This window comes from Haliaeetus leucocephalus, unplaced genomic scaffold (genome assembly GCF_000737465.1).
Source record: "Haliaeetus leucocephalus isolate CR32 unplaced genomic scaffold, Haliaeetus_leucocephalus-4.0 Scaffold840, whole genome shotgun sequence".
In the NCBI taxonomy this organism is placed as follows: Eukaryota; Metazoa; Chordata; class Aves; order Accipitriformes; family Accipitridae; genus Haliaeetus; species Haliaeetus leucocephalus.
In genome coordinates, this window is record NW_010973276.1 from 2,015,943 (window position 1) to 2,031,798 (window position 15,856).

The 15,856-nt window shown below is 47.3% G+C and overlaps 1 protein-coding gene across 5 annotated transcripts in view; it reads left to right on the forward strand.

The window, feature by feature from the left end:
- SSH1 (slingshot protein phosphatase 1) overlaps positions 1 to 14,835 on the forward strand; it is a 36,429-nt gene extending 21,594 nt beyond the window's left edge. For 2 of the 5 annotated variants that reach the window (XM_010582081.1, XM_010582082.1), the window contains exons 5-14: positions 131 to 199; positions 634 to 699; positions 2,005 to 2,199; positions 2,442 to 2,535; positions 3,923 to 4,051; positions 5,218 to 5,264; positions 6,629 to 6,775; positions 7,470 to 7,670; positions 8,597 to 9,227; positions 9,700 to 14,835. In XM_010582081.1, the coding sequence (XP_010580383.1) occupies positions 131 to 199; positions 634 to 699; positions 2,005 to 2,199; positions 2,442 to 2,535; positions 3,923 to 4,051; positions 5,218 to 5,264; positions 6,629 to 6,775; positions 7,470 to 7,670; positions 8,597 to 9,227; positions 9,700 to 10,977 (2,857 nt within the window). In that variant the 3' untranslated portion in view covers positions 10,978 to 14,835. The other 3 variants (XM_010582085.1, XM_010582084.1, XM_010582083.1) reach the window with 3 other exon arrangements.
- Positions 14,836 to 15,856: the final 1,021 nt, after the last annotated feature.

The following is a 15,856-nucleotide window of genomic DNA, read 5'->3' on the forward strand; positions in this document are numbered from 1 at the left end:
AGATATTACTAGGAATTCCTAGAACAAGACTTGAGGATTTTAAAAATGAAAGAGTATTAATAATTTAGGATATTGGCGTGACCGCATTGTGGCCTATATTTAACATCCTGTATAACAATCTCTCTTCCAGTAAAAGCTGCACTATAGGAATGGTTCTTCGTCTGTGGAGTGATACTAAAATCCATCTTGATGGTGATGGGTAAGAAACCACATTAAAAGGATAAATGTGAATGTCCTTCCCTACTTGGGGGCTGCTCTAGGAGAGGTTCTCCGTCACCTTGCAAATGAAGTTCCAATTTTGGATTCTTGGCTGCAGTCCTCTGACTCAGACAGTGAGTTTTTGTCTTGCTGCCCTCAAACTGCTCGGTGGAACCTGTGATACCCAGTGAATGTTCTCTGAAATCCCACTTGAGGGGTGGAGCTCCCATCCCTGGCAGCCTGCACCGGGAAGGGTGTCTGCTTGCCGTTCTTATTTGGGAGGATGTTGGAAAATTAGTGATACAAATTCTAATCCCTCATTCTTTTTGACTGTGAGTGCTCCTATAGCTGCCTTGCAGTAGCTGTTTGTAGAGTGCAGCCCATGATGCAGAGAAGAGCAGGTTCTGACTGGTTTTTTTTCCCTCTCTCTGTTAGTGGCTTCAGCGTGAGCACTGCAGGGAGAATGCACATCTTCAAGCCAGTGTCGGTGCAAGCCATGTGGTATGTGTGTTAATTAGCTTTACTGAGAAAGAGACTGTCATTTCTTTGAGTAAATTAAAAATAAATAAACAAACTGCATTTTAGCATTCTCCATAATTGGTATTTAGTGAGCTGCAACAGAGATGCTGCTTCCCTGTGTCAGCAGGTAGCAGTACTATAAAGGGACTGTGAGAATACTGATCCGAAAACAGGAACTTCTGCTTCTGTTCAGAGCAGCTATGTGCTCTTCAACATAAGGGAAATGGCACTAGTGAGATGATGAAATATGAAAGACCAACTTCAATTCATCAGGCTGCAAACCCAGTCTTTCTTCTCTCTACATATTTTTCTAACTGGCTGAAGGAGGAGTCTCGGGACCCATTGCCAATCTGATGGCATTCCCTGTGTTCTGCCTCGTTACTGGGGCCAGTCTGGGGATCCTGCACTCAGAAACTTTCCATGCCGCCCTGGGTGCCTGTTCACCTTTCAGCTCCTGTCACCCCTCCCGTGTGCAGGGATTCCAAAACACTGAAGCAGAGGTGGCTGAATCAGCAGCAGCTATGCCAGCAAATTCCTTCTTGAAGAGGCTGCTACCCAGCCCCACACAGAACAAATGGATCTCTTTCGGTCTGGGCAGTTTGCTGGCTCCTGTTGGAGCCTCGAGAGATCCCTGTCCATGCAGCATCTGATAGGGAAAAAATACAGATGTAGAGAAGGGTGTCATGCTAGGGATGATTTTGTACAGAAACAAATGAAACTCTTGTTTCTGTCAGTTTTGAACTTGGCCCCTCCTATTGGCAACCTTAGATGTGGTTAATGTATTCAGTACAATGACATCTTCGGAGTAGAGCCTTAAAAAAAGAAAAAAAAAGAGGAGGGAAGGAAGGAAAAAGTAATGCTAGAATTTGCAAAAACAAATGACCCAATCTGGGCCTTGTCCCTGGAGCATGTCAGGGGCCAAGAATGCTGGTAAATATGTGTTTGACTCTTTGCTGAAGGTGGTTTGAAAATTGTCCATGTTCTTTGTTTTTCTTTGGTCTGGCTTTACAAGTTAGCTAATGATTAGATCCCAGAGAGACTTGTGCCTTGTGCTTGCCTGTTAATCAGGAGAAGATTTCAGCCTCTGCCTTGGACCAGCTCTTGAGAAGGCCTCCAAGGTGCAGTTTGTGCCCTCTTTGAACTCTGATGCAATACATCTGCTGCTCTCAAAAAGCAAACTGTAATAAACAATGCTGAAAAATCTTTTCCTCTGTGAAAATCATTTGGATCCTGCTCTGTCTGTTCCTGCTTCTCACGTCTGCACAAATTTGTTCTCCAAACTTGCAGGTCTGCTTTACAGATCCTCCATAAAGCCTGTGAAGTTGCAAGAAGGTACAACTACTTCCCAGGTGGGATGGCCTTGGTCTGGGCCACATACTACGAAAGCTGCATCAGCTCCGACCAGAGCTGCATCAATGAGTGGAATGCAATGCAGGACCTGGAGTCCACCCGCCCCGACTCTCCAGCCCTGTTTGTTGACAAGTCAGTTCTGAATTTTATTAGAAAAAGTTGGCTTGGCTCACAAGAGAAATCTCCCCTTCTCCCTTTTCTTTCTCCAGTGGTTCATTTCCTTCCTCTTCATAAAAGTCTTAAAATGTTTTTCTTTGGTTATTGTCATAAAAATTGCTTTTAATACAAGTCTTTACCACCGCTCCTCTGTACAGTATGAGTTGCACCGTACATTTACTGCCAGCTTGGAGACATCCTCTCCTTTTCCTTTTCAGGCCAACTGAAAGAGAACGAACAGAGCGGCTCATTAAAGCCAAACTCCGGAGCATCATGATGAGCAAAGACCTGGAAAATGTGACTTCTAAGGAGGTAAATACAAAAATTCCTGCTATCTTATTCTTTCTGCTAGACTCCTTTTCCAGAGAGTGCTGCACTGATGGAGACACCATATGACTAGGTGTCATTGGCTTTTCAGTTTGTGTTTCCAACTGTTCTGTAAAGGCTCTGCTCTTTGGCTTTGCTATACCTCTGTTTCCCCAGCAGGGAAATCAGGGTAATACCAAAATCAGAGTGCATTTTTCAAGACCTTAGCAACAAGTATGTGACTTTCAAGCACATAGTGCCTGGTGCTTTGCCAAAAAAGTGGCATCAGAGGTGATGCCTGCATTACAGCTGGTTGTAGCACATGGAGGCCTGTCCAAGCAATGAATTTGCAGACACTTATTCCTCAGTGCATCCCTGTGAATTACGCAAAGGCAGCTCTCAGAAGATGCGGTTGGTGGCTGAAGGCCTCGCAGCTGTTAGTGTCCTGATCTTCACTTGCTCATGGACAGTGCAGAGCACAGTATGTGCCTTCCTTTCTCCTGTCGGCTTCATTTTAAGGTTTTATTTTCTTTGTTCCTGAACAAATGTGAGAGGGGCTTGCAGACAACATTTTGCTAGTGAGTTTATGGATGGAAAATCACAAGTCAAGGCTAAAGCTAGTTTGGATCCATCCCAGGCTGGTGTAAATACATCCAGCTGCAGTGCAGACATACTCAGAGCAAATGGAAATAGTTCTTTTTGGGTTGGGTTTTCGTTTGTTTTTCAAGGGAGGCTATTAACATGCAGGGCTTTCCTTCCTAAAGCTTAGCACTGAAGTGTTCAGATACATTCCTGTGTAACAGCAGCGTTACAAGTTGTAGGCGTAAGCTGAGAACTCGTCTGTCTGTGTACGTGTTCTTAACCCTTGGTGCAGTCAAGATGCTTTGATTTGCTGTAACCATTTTCCATGCTGGGTTAAACAAAGTTGTGCTGCTTTGCATTGCACCTTCCTGAAGCTGACGTGCAGTGAGAGGACTGTAGGTCTGTGCCCTGGTGTTTTAAAATGGGAGAGTACTGGAAATCTCTCTCTCCACCAGTGCTGCTGCCATTATTCACTCCTTGCTTCTAATGGGTTTCACTTTTTTTTTTTTTGTTAGCTGCTCTCCAAGGTCTTGTTTTTTATCTCTCCAATTATTTTTAAGAAGCAGGCACCCAAAATACATTTTTTTTTAACTCGGGTGTTATCATGAAGCTTTATTCACAGATCTTAAATTTGAGGGCCTAGGATACTTGGAGAGATGCCATGTAGTGAGATGCCTTGTCTCCAAAAAGTCGAATCCCTCTTGCTGTTTTTAATGAAGTACAGAAAAAGTGTTTTACAAAGGAGTGCCAACAAATGTTTCTATTGGACAGACATGATTCTAGCTGGTATCCTTTGTTTTCTGCTCTGCAGATACGAAATGAGCTGGAGAAACATATGAATTGCAACTTGAAGGAATTCAAGGAATTTATAGACAATGAAATGCTGCTTATCCTGGGTCAGATGGACAAACCGTCTCTGATTTTTGATCATTTATATCTGGTAAGCTGCTGTGTTAGGAGCTCCTGAATAGCAGGAGGCTCAGTGGGAGCGATCTGACAAGTCACTGGGCTTAGAGGAAGCTGGATTTGGTGTCAAGGCTGACTTGTGCAGCATGAGCCAAGAGGTACAGCCTGCTATCCCACCCTTTGTGCAGACTACTCCAGGACCCATATTGCTTGTAAAAGCCTGCTGTAGAGAAACCTTTTTTTCTAGCTGTGTTCTTGTTTCGGGGACTTGACAGGGTTCTTTCCTGGCAGGTTGATCCTGTTTCAGGACATAGCATGGCATAGCTCAACTTCTGTCTATGCACGTTCATTTTCTATTTCTAGCAATGGAGATTTTGTTTTATGACAAACAAAGATCTAGCTGTGGATGCTGCCCCGATGTGACAGCCATTTGCTCTTTGACTCTGATTAGGGTCACCGTATTGTTTTTTCTCGACTGAGCCTATGAAGTTCTTTCTGTAGGCATGGCCAGAGCTATGTAAAGAATAAGGCTAAAGGTGATATGCACTTGGTGCAGAAGCGAAGAACGATGTGTGTTTTGTCTAAACTTTTGCCACTAGATGGTACTCCAAGCAAAACCAGGCGGAACAAAGACTTGCTTGAGATGAACACATTTGTGCCCATTATGCTTGGGTCTTTTTGTTTTGGTTTGGTTTTTTGGGTTTTTTTTGTTCTGGACAGAGTCAGAGGAAGTGCTCATGTTTGAGGGCAAAACCTGCTTTTTAAACTGTTTTTAGCTTTCTGTTTTGCAGATATGGGGGGCATACAAGGTGTAACCACCCCCATAGCTTTCAGGATTTGCCTCACTTTTCATATACCTGTGATCCCAGTCATGCTACATATAATCATTTTCTTTCCCTGCACAACTTATCTCTGTTTAAAAAGTCAGAGTGGCCGGGGCCGGTGATTTGGGATGTGCTCAGTCACACGCTGGCCTAGAACTATCTCCTTAGATGAGGATGTCTCTGCCTGTTTGGGACAGGACATCTTTGTGCTGAGCTGCAGCGCTGGTTGCCCTGGTGCCATATTCCTGTTTCAGAGGCTATTATCAATATTTTAGTCAGCAGCTAAGGAAGATTGCTGAGGCTGGGGTATTGCAGAACTTAGGAAACAGGGAGGCTCTTGGGCTCCTTTGAAATGTGTGTTTTGTGGCTGTTGCAGGGGTCCGAGTGGAATGCCTCCAATCTCGAGGAGCTGCAGGGCTCAGGGTGAGTACAGCACCTTTCAGACACCAGCCTTAGACTCTGAAACCTCCAGTCGTTTGCCTTTAACTTACATTCAGATTTCTTGCAGTGACATATAACATTTGTAGACTGTAAAGATGAGTTTGGGCCCATTCCTAGTGATGTGGGTAACTTACCATCAAGACCTTGGTTGAGAAACCTTTCCTACCTCATTTCTGTCAATAACATGTAGAGTGAAAATAACAAAGCTTCTTGTTTGTGAAGTACATCAAGATCTCAGAAACCCTCACAATGTGTAGCAGCTGAGCGTGAAACGGCCATACATATTGTTGTGTCATGTGTGAATTCCTGCAGGCTGCAGAAGAGCAAATATTACGGCGCTAAGCTTAGGAAAAAACTCTATCTAAATGGAGCAGAACTTCCTGTGGATGAGCAATCTCCATCTCACCTGCCCAGACAGGCAGCTGCAGGGCTGTCTTTCACCACGCTCTCATCACCGCACCGCTTCTTGGCTTGATTTACTTTCACGCTTTTTGGACGAGTGAGAATTTTGCATATAAATATTTGCTGCTTGCCCAAGGCATACACCAACCTTGATGTGAGAATCTGAAAAATATTGCTCAACAGCATGACTAAAAATGTTTAATTTGGAGTCCTTGAGAACAGATGTCTGAACATCTTTGAACAAGTAAATCAACCAGTGCATTAATACTTCAGATCTACGGGGAAGGCATCTTGACGTGCAATGTCTAAAGGTCAAAGCTGGACAGATTCTGAAACAAATATCCTGTGTTCTCGATTTGTCTGAATGATAGGAGGTAATAAATCAATATGGACATTCGTTCTCTCCAGGTACATTGTAATCTCTGCTGTAATCTTTGGCAGGAATCGAGAGATACCACATGACTCTTGTTCCATATTTTTGGTCAGAAAGAAGAGAAAAGGACAGCTTTGCAGCTAAAGCCTGCAGTTGAAAATTGTGATTCCTGGGGTCTGTTCCCACCTCTTGCCCAAACGAATCACTTGCAGCTGATGCACTTTTTTTCTTTCGCACCCTAGAAGCTGTTCATGGCACACAGCGAGGAGTTTCTGATTGGGTTACAAAGGCTCGGCAGACAGGAGAAAATAAACTTCATGTGCTCACGAGACCTCAAGGTCTTTTGATGCTTTGAATGGGATATGCCAGTGGCGAGAGATGGGTGAATGGACAGGCCCTGCACGTCATGTGCGTGACCTGTGTCACCGGGTGTCCCAGGGGTTCAGGATTAGAGCTCTAGATAAAATCTTACAGCTCATGTTGTGTCAGATTTCACGGACTTCACAATGTGTGTCAGTTCCCTTTCATGACCATGGCAGTTCAGCTTCATTTTTCTTTTTGTTCTCCACAGCATCGACTACATTTTGAATGTGACCAGGGAAATTGATAATTTTTTCCCCGGTTTGTTCGCATATCACAATATCAGAGTGTATGACGAGGAGACAACAGACCTCCTGGCTCACTGGAATGAGGCATACCACTTTATAAACAAGGCCAAGTAAGTGGGCTGGGAGATGTGACTTAGTGTGAGAGCACATCCATGCCATGGGGTCTGACACTGTGCCCTGTGGGTTTCATCCAGCATGGAGCTGGGCCCTCCCTGAAACTGCACCACCACTGAAGGAAGCAACAGGGCTTTTGCTTTACTGCTTTTGCCAGGAGTTTTCTGCGTCCCTGGAAATTCCCCATACCTGGTCTCTTCCTATACTGGCATTAACCTGTTCCTAGCCTGTGATATTTTTTATTATTTTGTTTTGCTTCCAAAAGGAAACGAGGACATTTCCTCTTCTCAAGAAGTTCTGGAAATAGTCCAACATGTCTGTGTTGGACTAGCCCCAGCTGTCTCTGCAGACAAGAGATGGTGACAGAGCCCGTCAAACTCTGCTGGGCTTTTACATTTGGGTTGTTCCTGCTTATCCCTGTATCCAAAGACTCGGGCAGGCAGGCAGGCAGGAGGCTTCATGGTGGTCTCTGAAATGGAGCATGATTGAGGCTGCCCTTCTCTAACTCCCAGCTTTTCTGGAGAGAGATTTTTCTCATGGCCCCCTTAATCCGAAACGTTTCTCACCTGCTGAGCCATGGTGTTAGGGTGTTCAGGGGGACAAAGTGCTGTCCCTCCACCATGTAAAACAGTAACAACAGATACCATAACCAGAAAGATGAGATGTATTTTCCTGTTTGTCCTTCTGCAGGAAGAATCACTCCAAGTGCCTGGTGCACTGCAAAATGGGTGTGAGCCGGTCAGCATCTACTGTTATAGCTTATGCAATGAAGGAATTTGGCTGGTCACTGGAAAAGGCCTATAATTATGTGAAGCAAAAACGCAGCATTGCAAGACCAAATGCAGGCTTCATGAGACAGCTTTTGGAATATGAAGGCATTTTAGATGCGAGGTAAGGCGACAGGATGAAGGGAAAGGTGACTTGCAGGAAGTAAAGGAGCTAATTGTAGGCAACTGCTCGTGTTTTTGTATCACAAAATATTAATCTCCATGGAGTTCTGTTCAGGCAATAGGTTCTTCTGCCAATGTCTTGCACACATGCATGTCATGCTCAAAGATGCTGGCAGTGTGGTGCTGTAGTCTGAAGGGTCCTCTTTAGAAGGGCAGATGCAGAAGCCTGGGCTAATTGTGTTTTTTCTAAACCTTTTCTATGCCAGGTCTCCCTGGATGGAAATTAGCTGTCTTTTAGGGAGATCTGCTCTGGTTTAATTCAGTGAGGGTTCTCTGCGTTTGGGGAGCATGTTCGTATTTCTCAGCAGCCAGTACTGTTCAGCAAAACATTGTTCTTGTTTTATGAGGCAGAACTGAGCTCAGGCAGGGTTGGAGGCAAATCATTTGCAGTTCTGGGTGACCATGCCAATCACAAGTCTTTGTCGTTGCAAGTGCTGTAGTATCTAATAAGGGTTTCTGCATGCTCTGCTTGGCCTGGGCTCTAATGGGGGAAGAGGGGGAAAATTTTTCACTCTGGTTCAGCAGGAACTGTGCCATGAGATGTGCAGAGATGTTGGTTCAGAGTGTTTTGCTCTGATGGGGGGGCTCTGTGCCCCTCTGCCCTGAGGGACTCCTCCCAAGGGCTGTTCCCATCATGGGTGCAGTGCAGGGCACTGCTGTGAGTCTGCTGGGCCAAAGAGACTCTGGCATGGGCAGGCGGGAGGGACAAAATCCTGATGCTAAAGATGGTTTTGTCCAAGTGGGACTGGAGGGCTGGACCCAGAGGTCAGCGTTTCAGTTCTGGGTTGTGGAGAGGGAGGGACGTTCCTGGAACTGAGCATCCTACAGTTCAACGGTAGTCACTTGTGTCTTTGTCCATTCCCCCAGCAAGCAGCGCCACAACAAGCTGTGGAAGCAGCAGGCAGAGAGCAACCTACCCCAGAACACAGACGGTACCACTGGGTCAGGCGATTTTTTACTCGAGAGCTTAGACATCGACCTAGAAAACCGCCTGGCTGACCTGGACACGCCTTCGCAGTCGGCATACCTGGACAACCGCGGCAGCACAGAAGTGTCTGTGGGCTTTAATTACTGCTTCCGGCGCCTCTCGGACACGCTGCTGGAGAACAAGATTCCCAGTGGCAGGGAGGGCTTTTTCCACGTGGAGGAGCTGGAGCGCGATGCGCTTGCAGAGCGCACTGCCTCGCTGGTGGGACAGCCTCCATCTGCACCTTCAGAGGGAAGGCTGCTGGAGACAGCAAAAGCCCTGGAGACAGCAGAGCCGCTGGCAGAGCTGAGCAGTTTCTGCGAGAAGGAGGTGAAGAAGAAACTGGACTTCAGCCCCCGGAAGGGAAGGATAGTGCTGGGCCCTGGGGACCGAGGGGAGGACAGTGTCAGGGATGAAAATCCGATGGAGAAGTGGAAGCGGCGTTTGTCCATGCACAAGGAGGAGAGCAGGCTTAATAGAGAGAACTTGAATAACAACAACAGCAAAAGGAGTTGCCCAGAGGATTTTGAGGTGCGTATGGAGTTGAAATGTAGGTGATTAGCATGGCTGACTCTACTGCAAGTGAAACTGCTCTTCTCATCTTCATAGCACAGTTTCATTTGACTTGGATAAAGCCTTTCATTCCATGATGAGCTTCTTCCTTTTCGAAGTGCTTCTGAACATGTCTTTGCTTGCCCAAGCTATGGATTTAGATGCCAGAGAGAGAGCACACACATGTGAGTGCCCTGTAAACTGCTTTGGGCAACTTGCTTGCATGACCATCGCTTGAAACGGTAGGTATTCATTCTTCCATTGACGATACTGTCTGCTGAGAAAGTACATGGCTTTTGTACCTGCTGCAGGGCCTTAAGAGAAGTGGAAATGGGTTTTGTTTCAAATCTGCTTGGCTGTAAATATATCCTGCAGTGTGTGCCTCTCGCTCTGCTGATTGCTGATGTCCTGTTCTGTGCACATTTATCTGTACCTGTTTTCTTTTTTGCAGCATGATGCTGTATTTGGGATCCTCAGTAAGGTCAAGCCTTCCTATCAGTCTTGCACTGACTGCATGTATTCCTCGGCCAGTTTGTCCCCTGACCCCTTTGGGGACCAGTGCGAAAAGTTGAACCCCGGCACTGCGCGCCGCAGCACCACCATCTGCACGCAACCAGCCCTCCTCTCCCACATCAATTCCAACTTGGCGGACCACCTGCCCAGCAAGGCACACTCAGAGGAAGCAATCAGAACTAAAAATAACGAGGCTCCGCTTCCTCTGTCGGCAGGAACTGGTACTTTGGATGCCAGCACTTGCAAATCACTTGATCAACACTGCAGCATTTTGGAGAAAGGAAAAGATGTACCAAAAACCCCAGTCAAAACTCTGCTGCCCAGGAGAAACTCGCACTGTGACAAGAGCTTCCTTAACACAGAAGTGGTAAAAGAAGAGTCTCTAGCCAGAAAAGACAGCAGACCTACCAAGGATCTGAAGTACTTGTTGTTCAGCAAAGACTTGGAAAAGCCAAGTGCAAACAGTTACTTGATGCAGCATCAGGAGTCTCTTATTCAGTTGCAGAAAGCAGGCTTGGTTAGGAAGCATACCAAAGAGCTGGAGCGGTTGAAAAGCCTGCCCTCGGATGCCTCGTCACTGCTCAGAGAGAGCTCCCTGAGCAGAGTCAGCTCCGGCATTGTGGAGGAAAGTGAGGATTTGATTTCACATCACAGCCTCGTACCTCTTCTGGGACCAGCACCGTTGATACCTGAAGATGCAGAAAACGATGTGGAGAAGTTAGAGGTGAAACGCATCTTGGAGGGGATCTCTCAGAAAACTTCCACGCCTGTGATGTGTCGGTTGGAGCACACGAGCAGTTTCACCAAGGACTTCCTGAAGACCATCTGCTACACTCCCTCCTCCTCTCGGAGCTCCAACCTAACACGTAGCTCCAGCAGCGACAGTATCCACAGCGTGCGGGGCAAGCCCGGCCTGGTGAAGCAGCGAACTCAGGAAATCGAGACCAGGTTGCGGCTGGCTGGCTTGACTGTGTCTTCTCCTCTGAAAAGGTCCAATTCTCTCGCCAAGCTAGGATGTCTTAACTTGTCCTCTGAGGACTTATCAACTGACATGGATGTATCAACCATAACAGACTCAAAAGAGGCCGTTTCAAGCGAGTCTTCCGTGCTCTGTGAGCCACAATCCACGCTGAGGAGTGCAGATGTCACCTCCAAACTGGCAGCAAAGCCAGCAGTTGGAAACTTGAAGAACACGCTTTGGATGGGCAAAAGTTGATGCCTTCTGGTGGGGGGGAGTAGGGAGGTGGATTTGGGGGGTTTTATGGCATTTATTCATTGCACCAATGCAGTTTTATCATCTGACTTGCAGTAGTTCATCTGATGCCACCTCTTCTTCCCCTTCTTGTACTCTAAGTGGGGAGGAAAAAAAGCATAATGGGTCATGATGAATGGCACAAGGGAAAATAAAATGTATTGCATGGCTTAGAAGAGGACTTTGTGTGTGAATTGCCTGTTGTCCTGCAGGATGCTATTTCTAGTACTGTTTGCCAAGTATAATAATGTGTTTTTGTGTATGTGTGTATATATAGATAGATATTTGTATCTATTTATCTATCTATATATAAAATGCTGAAATACTCTGTTTCAATGACTCAACAAAATAATTAGTCATGACTTTTTTTTTACAGAACAAACACAAGTCTCTAGTTAAAACAGGGCACTTGTGGAAAAATCCTTAAAATGGTGACATGAACACTACCTCTGTTCTTGCTGACTTTTTGTCTTGGTTTGTTGTTTGCTTGGGTTTTTTTTTAAAAAAGGCTTTCCCCACAATACTTAACCGTTGTTTGAAGGTATTCCCTTAATGTTAACTGCAAAGGCCTGGAGGAGGATGGAGACAGAGGCTTTACCGCACTGAGTGACCTAGCTGTGAAGTGAAGGAGTATCAAGCTGTGTTCGTGTTGACTGTGTGACCTGCTGGCGTTAGTCCGTCTTCGCTGCGTAACCGGGTGAATTGTCATAGTCTCGTGTTGGTGCCGGAGTGACGCCCAGACTGTATTGCTGTTGCAGGCTTACGCTCATGTGGAGAGGCGTCGTGTTCTTTGGGTGTTTTTGCTGTCGTTGTGGTTTGTAGTGTCCCAGTACTAATGACGAGCCTGGCCAGTAAGTGACCATGGACCCTAGTGAAGCTTTGTGTGATGCTGTGTCGGTGTTGTGGATCCTGCGTTGGGGACTCTTCTTCATCAGACTGTTGGTGACATGCCATGCCAGCGAGACTGCCAAGGAGGCACGGCTCTCCTGGTGTCCCCACGCATTTGAAATCCCAGTAGGCAATAGGTGAACGTGTGTCTTTTCTGATTATTGCTGTTAGTTTTGGTAGAATGGTTCCTGCATCCTTGGTTTGCCAGCAGCCTCTGAAGCTGTTGGCAAAGTCCAGGGGTTTATTTATGCTGGGTGTCAGCAGGCTGGGTGGCCCCAGAGCAGGGAGCCCGGGTGTACGTGTCCCAGCTCTTGCAGGGCTGCACCAGCCTCCTGCCAGGAGCGACGGAAGCATAAATCCTGCTCTCAGGGGCGTGTGTGCATCCTTCAGGGTGAGCTGTCAAACAGAAATACGGGCTCACCCCAAAGGGAGAGGGATATTGAAGGTGTGGGTGAGATCTCCTTTCGGAGGAAAGCTGGCATGACCTGCAGGGAGGAAGCCGGGGGCTGCCCGTGCTCTCCCTTGGTGAGGTCCCAGTGGTGCTGCACGCTCTGCAGCAATCGTAGCCGAGGAAGCGTGTCCCTTCCCGCGCCAGAGGCTGGCTCTCGGGCACCGGTCTCAAACCAGTATTACCGTGCTCTCCTCCTCTTGCTGTCCTGCTGTGGGAAACGCTTGAAATGCAGCAGTTCATTGATGCTATATGAAATGCACGTTTTCTTAGAATATTTTGGGCAGCCAGCCAGATCGAGAACTGCTCTGTGCAGGACCTGGCCAAGTCAGGAGGGAAGAGCTTGAGAAGCATGGAGGGGACATGCTCCAAACCTTGGTGCTCTCCGAGTCCCATCTGAAACCGTGCTGGCTGCTTGTGCCTTTGGAGTACTATATTGAAGCAGGTTTGGGGGTCAGAACAGACCTCGGGGGACAGTGATGGCAAAGGGATGGATTTGCTCATTTAGGAACCAGGCTGTGAGTGCGAGCTTGCCCACATTTTAAGATCTCCATTGAAAGCCATTCTTAAAAATCCCCTCCTTGAGGTGGGAGAGAGAGCAGGGCTGCAAGCAATCGTTCTCAGAGTCTGTATTAATCAAAAATCCACTGTCTTGAGAAAGGGAGCCATGTGTTTTGCTGTCCTAAATGCCCTTTTCCTTAAGCATAAGACCCCACATTTTTATATTAGGTGTGAGGAATTGTAGGGACTGGCAATCAGTAAATAAATGTCCCTCCTTAAAGAGTCTTAAATTTGATGTACATTTTTAGCTTAAGGCACACTTCCTGTTTCACCCATGAAAGCTGGTTTGAAGCAAAAGCTGCTGCGTGAGGGGACCCTGGAAAATGTGCACAAGTCTTTGTTTTTTAGGGCTGAGAAAATGCTGGGTCGTGTTCCGAGTAGGACTGAAATACTCTACGAGACGTCAGCGTACCATGGGTGCATGTGCACATCCACATCTACTGCAATAAATTTCCTATATTTGTATCATCTTTACTATCCTTGTTTACACCCAGATTCTGATTTATGAAAGGGGGCAGGTGACAGGGGCACACAGGAGGCCCTGGGGCTGTTTGATGCCTGCAGGGCTCAGGGCAGCTGCCTGGGACGTCCGTTGTGCTTCTTGCCTGGCAAGCCTCTGCCCTCGCAGCACTGCGCTCAGGTTTGATCCCAGCACAGTTTGATCGTCGGCCTCACCTTGCAAGGGCCTTTTGCACGATTATCTTTCTCCGCTGTATGTTACACCGGCACCTTTCTCAGCGCTGCAGACGCTTCCCATTGCTGCCCGGCCAAGGGAAGAAGTGGGGGCGTCAGATTTGAATAAATTCAGAAAAATTCCGTTAACTGATGCAAGCGAACATCTATATTTCCTTCCTGTTTTCTTGAGTGCCTGCCAAGTTCTGCTGCATACAAACCACTGCTTTCCCGGGGCGTAGCTCAGCACTGACCGCCTTCCCCTTGCATGTCGCTTGGACTCAGCTCTCGCTGGACCAACCCCACCACTTCACTCATCGGGCTCCATCACTGCGTCACCGCGATGCTGTCGGGATAGAGGCACGGTTTAGTGGGAGTCAGTCTCGAAGCCAACGTGCGCTAGAAGCACTAGTGTGCCATTTCAAAGGGTTTTGTAGCCAAACCTATGATGCTTGCAGACTTCATTAGATTTGTTGCATGAGAAGGTAGATGTGTTTGTCCTCTCCCACGTATTGTAATTGTTCTTTTACAATTGAGTGCCTTAATAATAGTTTACAAATACTGTGTATTTATGCTGAGCTGTTAAACTCTGCTGTTTGCTGTTCTTTTTTTTTTTTTTTTTTTTTTTTTTTTGGTGTTTCCGATGGCAGTGAGACCGTTACTACTTCTACATATTGACCTCCCGGCCCCACTGAGCTCAGCACTGCTAACCACTTCCCTTCTGCTCTATATATGGCAAAACCAAAAGGGCTGCGCTGAGACACTGCCGTGCCGGCTGCAGCTCCTGGCGCCCCCATTTATCTATGCATTGCTGCAGAAACGCGGACAGGGGGTGTCCAGGGAGATGTCTCATCAACAGCCGGCTGCGCTTTGCTCAGCAGATTGCCGGGTGTGAATCCAAACCCAGTCCCGTTCTGCCAGAAAACCCAAAATGCACAAAACTGGCACCTTATTTCCAGTCCAGGCTTTGTCGGTCTGTGCGATAGCAATAGCCGTCGTCCTGGTTGTCCTTTCCGTGAAGGTGGTGTTTGGTTTGGTCGTGTCCCGCCGTCCCCCTTGCTGGCATCGCCAGCTCTTTGCTGGGGAGCCGGCTCCCAGACTGTGACCACAGACCCGGAGAGGAGGGGTGAGTGAGTAACGTGTAGCTGTTCCAGTGCATTGCTGTACTCTTATGATAACAATGTTCCTTTTATTTCATGGTATTTCTTAATTCTGGTTTTATATTTAAATATGCGGTATCTTTTGTACTGTACGTTCGCAGTAGGCGATGCATAATGCACTTTTTTTTACTTTTGTTTGTAAAAATGTACTGTATATTTTATGTGCTTCTTGTGAGAAAAATAAACTTTTTTTGTTTTCCTTTTACAAATGCGCTTTGCAGCATTTTTGGAAGTGGGGAAGGATCAGCCTGGCCATGGGGAACAGGCCCCACTGGGGCGGGAGGGGGCAGAAAGAAAAGGAGTCGATGGGTGCGGATCATTGGAGCAGCAGCCGCTGCCTGGCTCCCACAGCCCCCTGCCCCGTGTTATCTCTTCCCGTCTGTCCTGGCTGCTCTTCCCTGGTTTTTGGGTCCTGGCTGTTTTCTGCCACCCCTAAAAGCCAGACCAGGAGATGCCTTTGTCCCTCTCACTGTGTCCTTGCAGCACTGGACGCATTTCAGCTGCCCTGTGAGGAAGGTGAGCACTGCAGAAACACACCTGAGCTGTGGCATGGGCTCACTTGCAGGTTTTTTAAGGGGAAAAGGGAAAGAAAGAGAAATATGCTTAATTCCTGGAGGTAGGAGTAGAACTGAAATCTGTAATTCTCCGCCTAGCCTCTTTTCGGAGACCCCAGGCTGGGTTTAAGGAGAAGCTGCTCACCTCTTGGCGAGCGTTCCCCGGCACCAAGCGGACGTTGGCAGTGGAGCGGTCGTGCGTGTGAAAGCAATGCCTGCGCCGTGCTGAGCCCTCCCTGCACGGGGCACGGAAAAGTACTTATTTGGAGAGGGGCTTGGTGCTACTGCAGTGACATGGGCTTTTTAATTCCCACAGACCTGTGCTACAGTCCCCTCCAAAGAGCAAATCCCCTGAGTGAAAGCCGAGGAGCTAAATCGTGGGATGTGGCTCTTCTGCCCTGAGCCCATCTTGCTGCTGCCCCATGATCCCCCCGAGGTGGGACCAGCCCTTCCTTGGGCATTCACAAAATTTTGCCTTTAAAGGCAAATGGCAAGCATCTGTCTCGTGTGCCTGTGAGGAGTCTTGTTATGCCTGGGATTGTTCTCACTCTCAAAGCTGC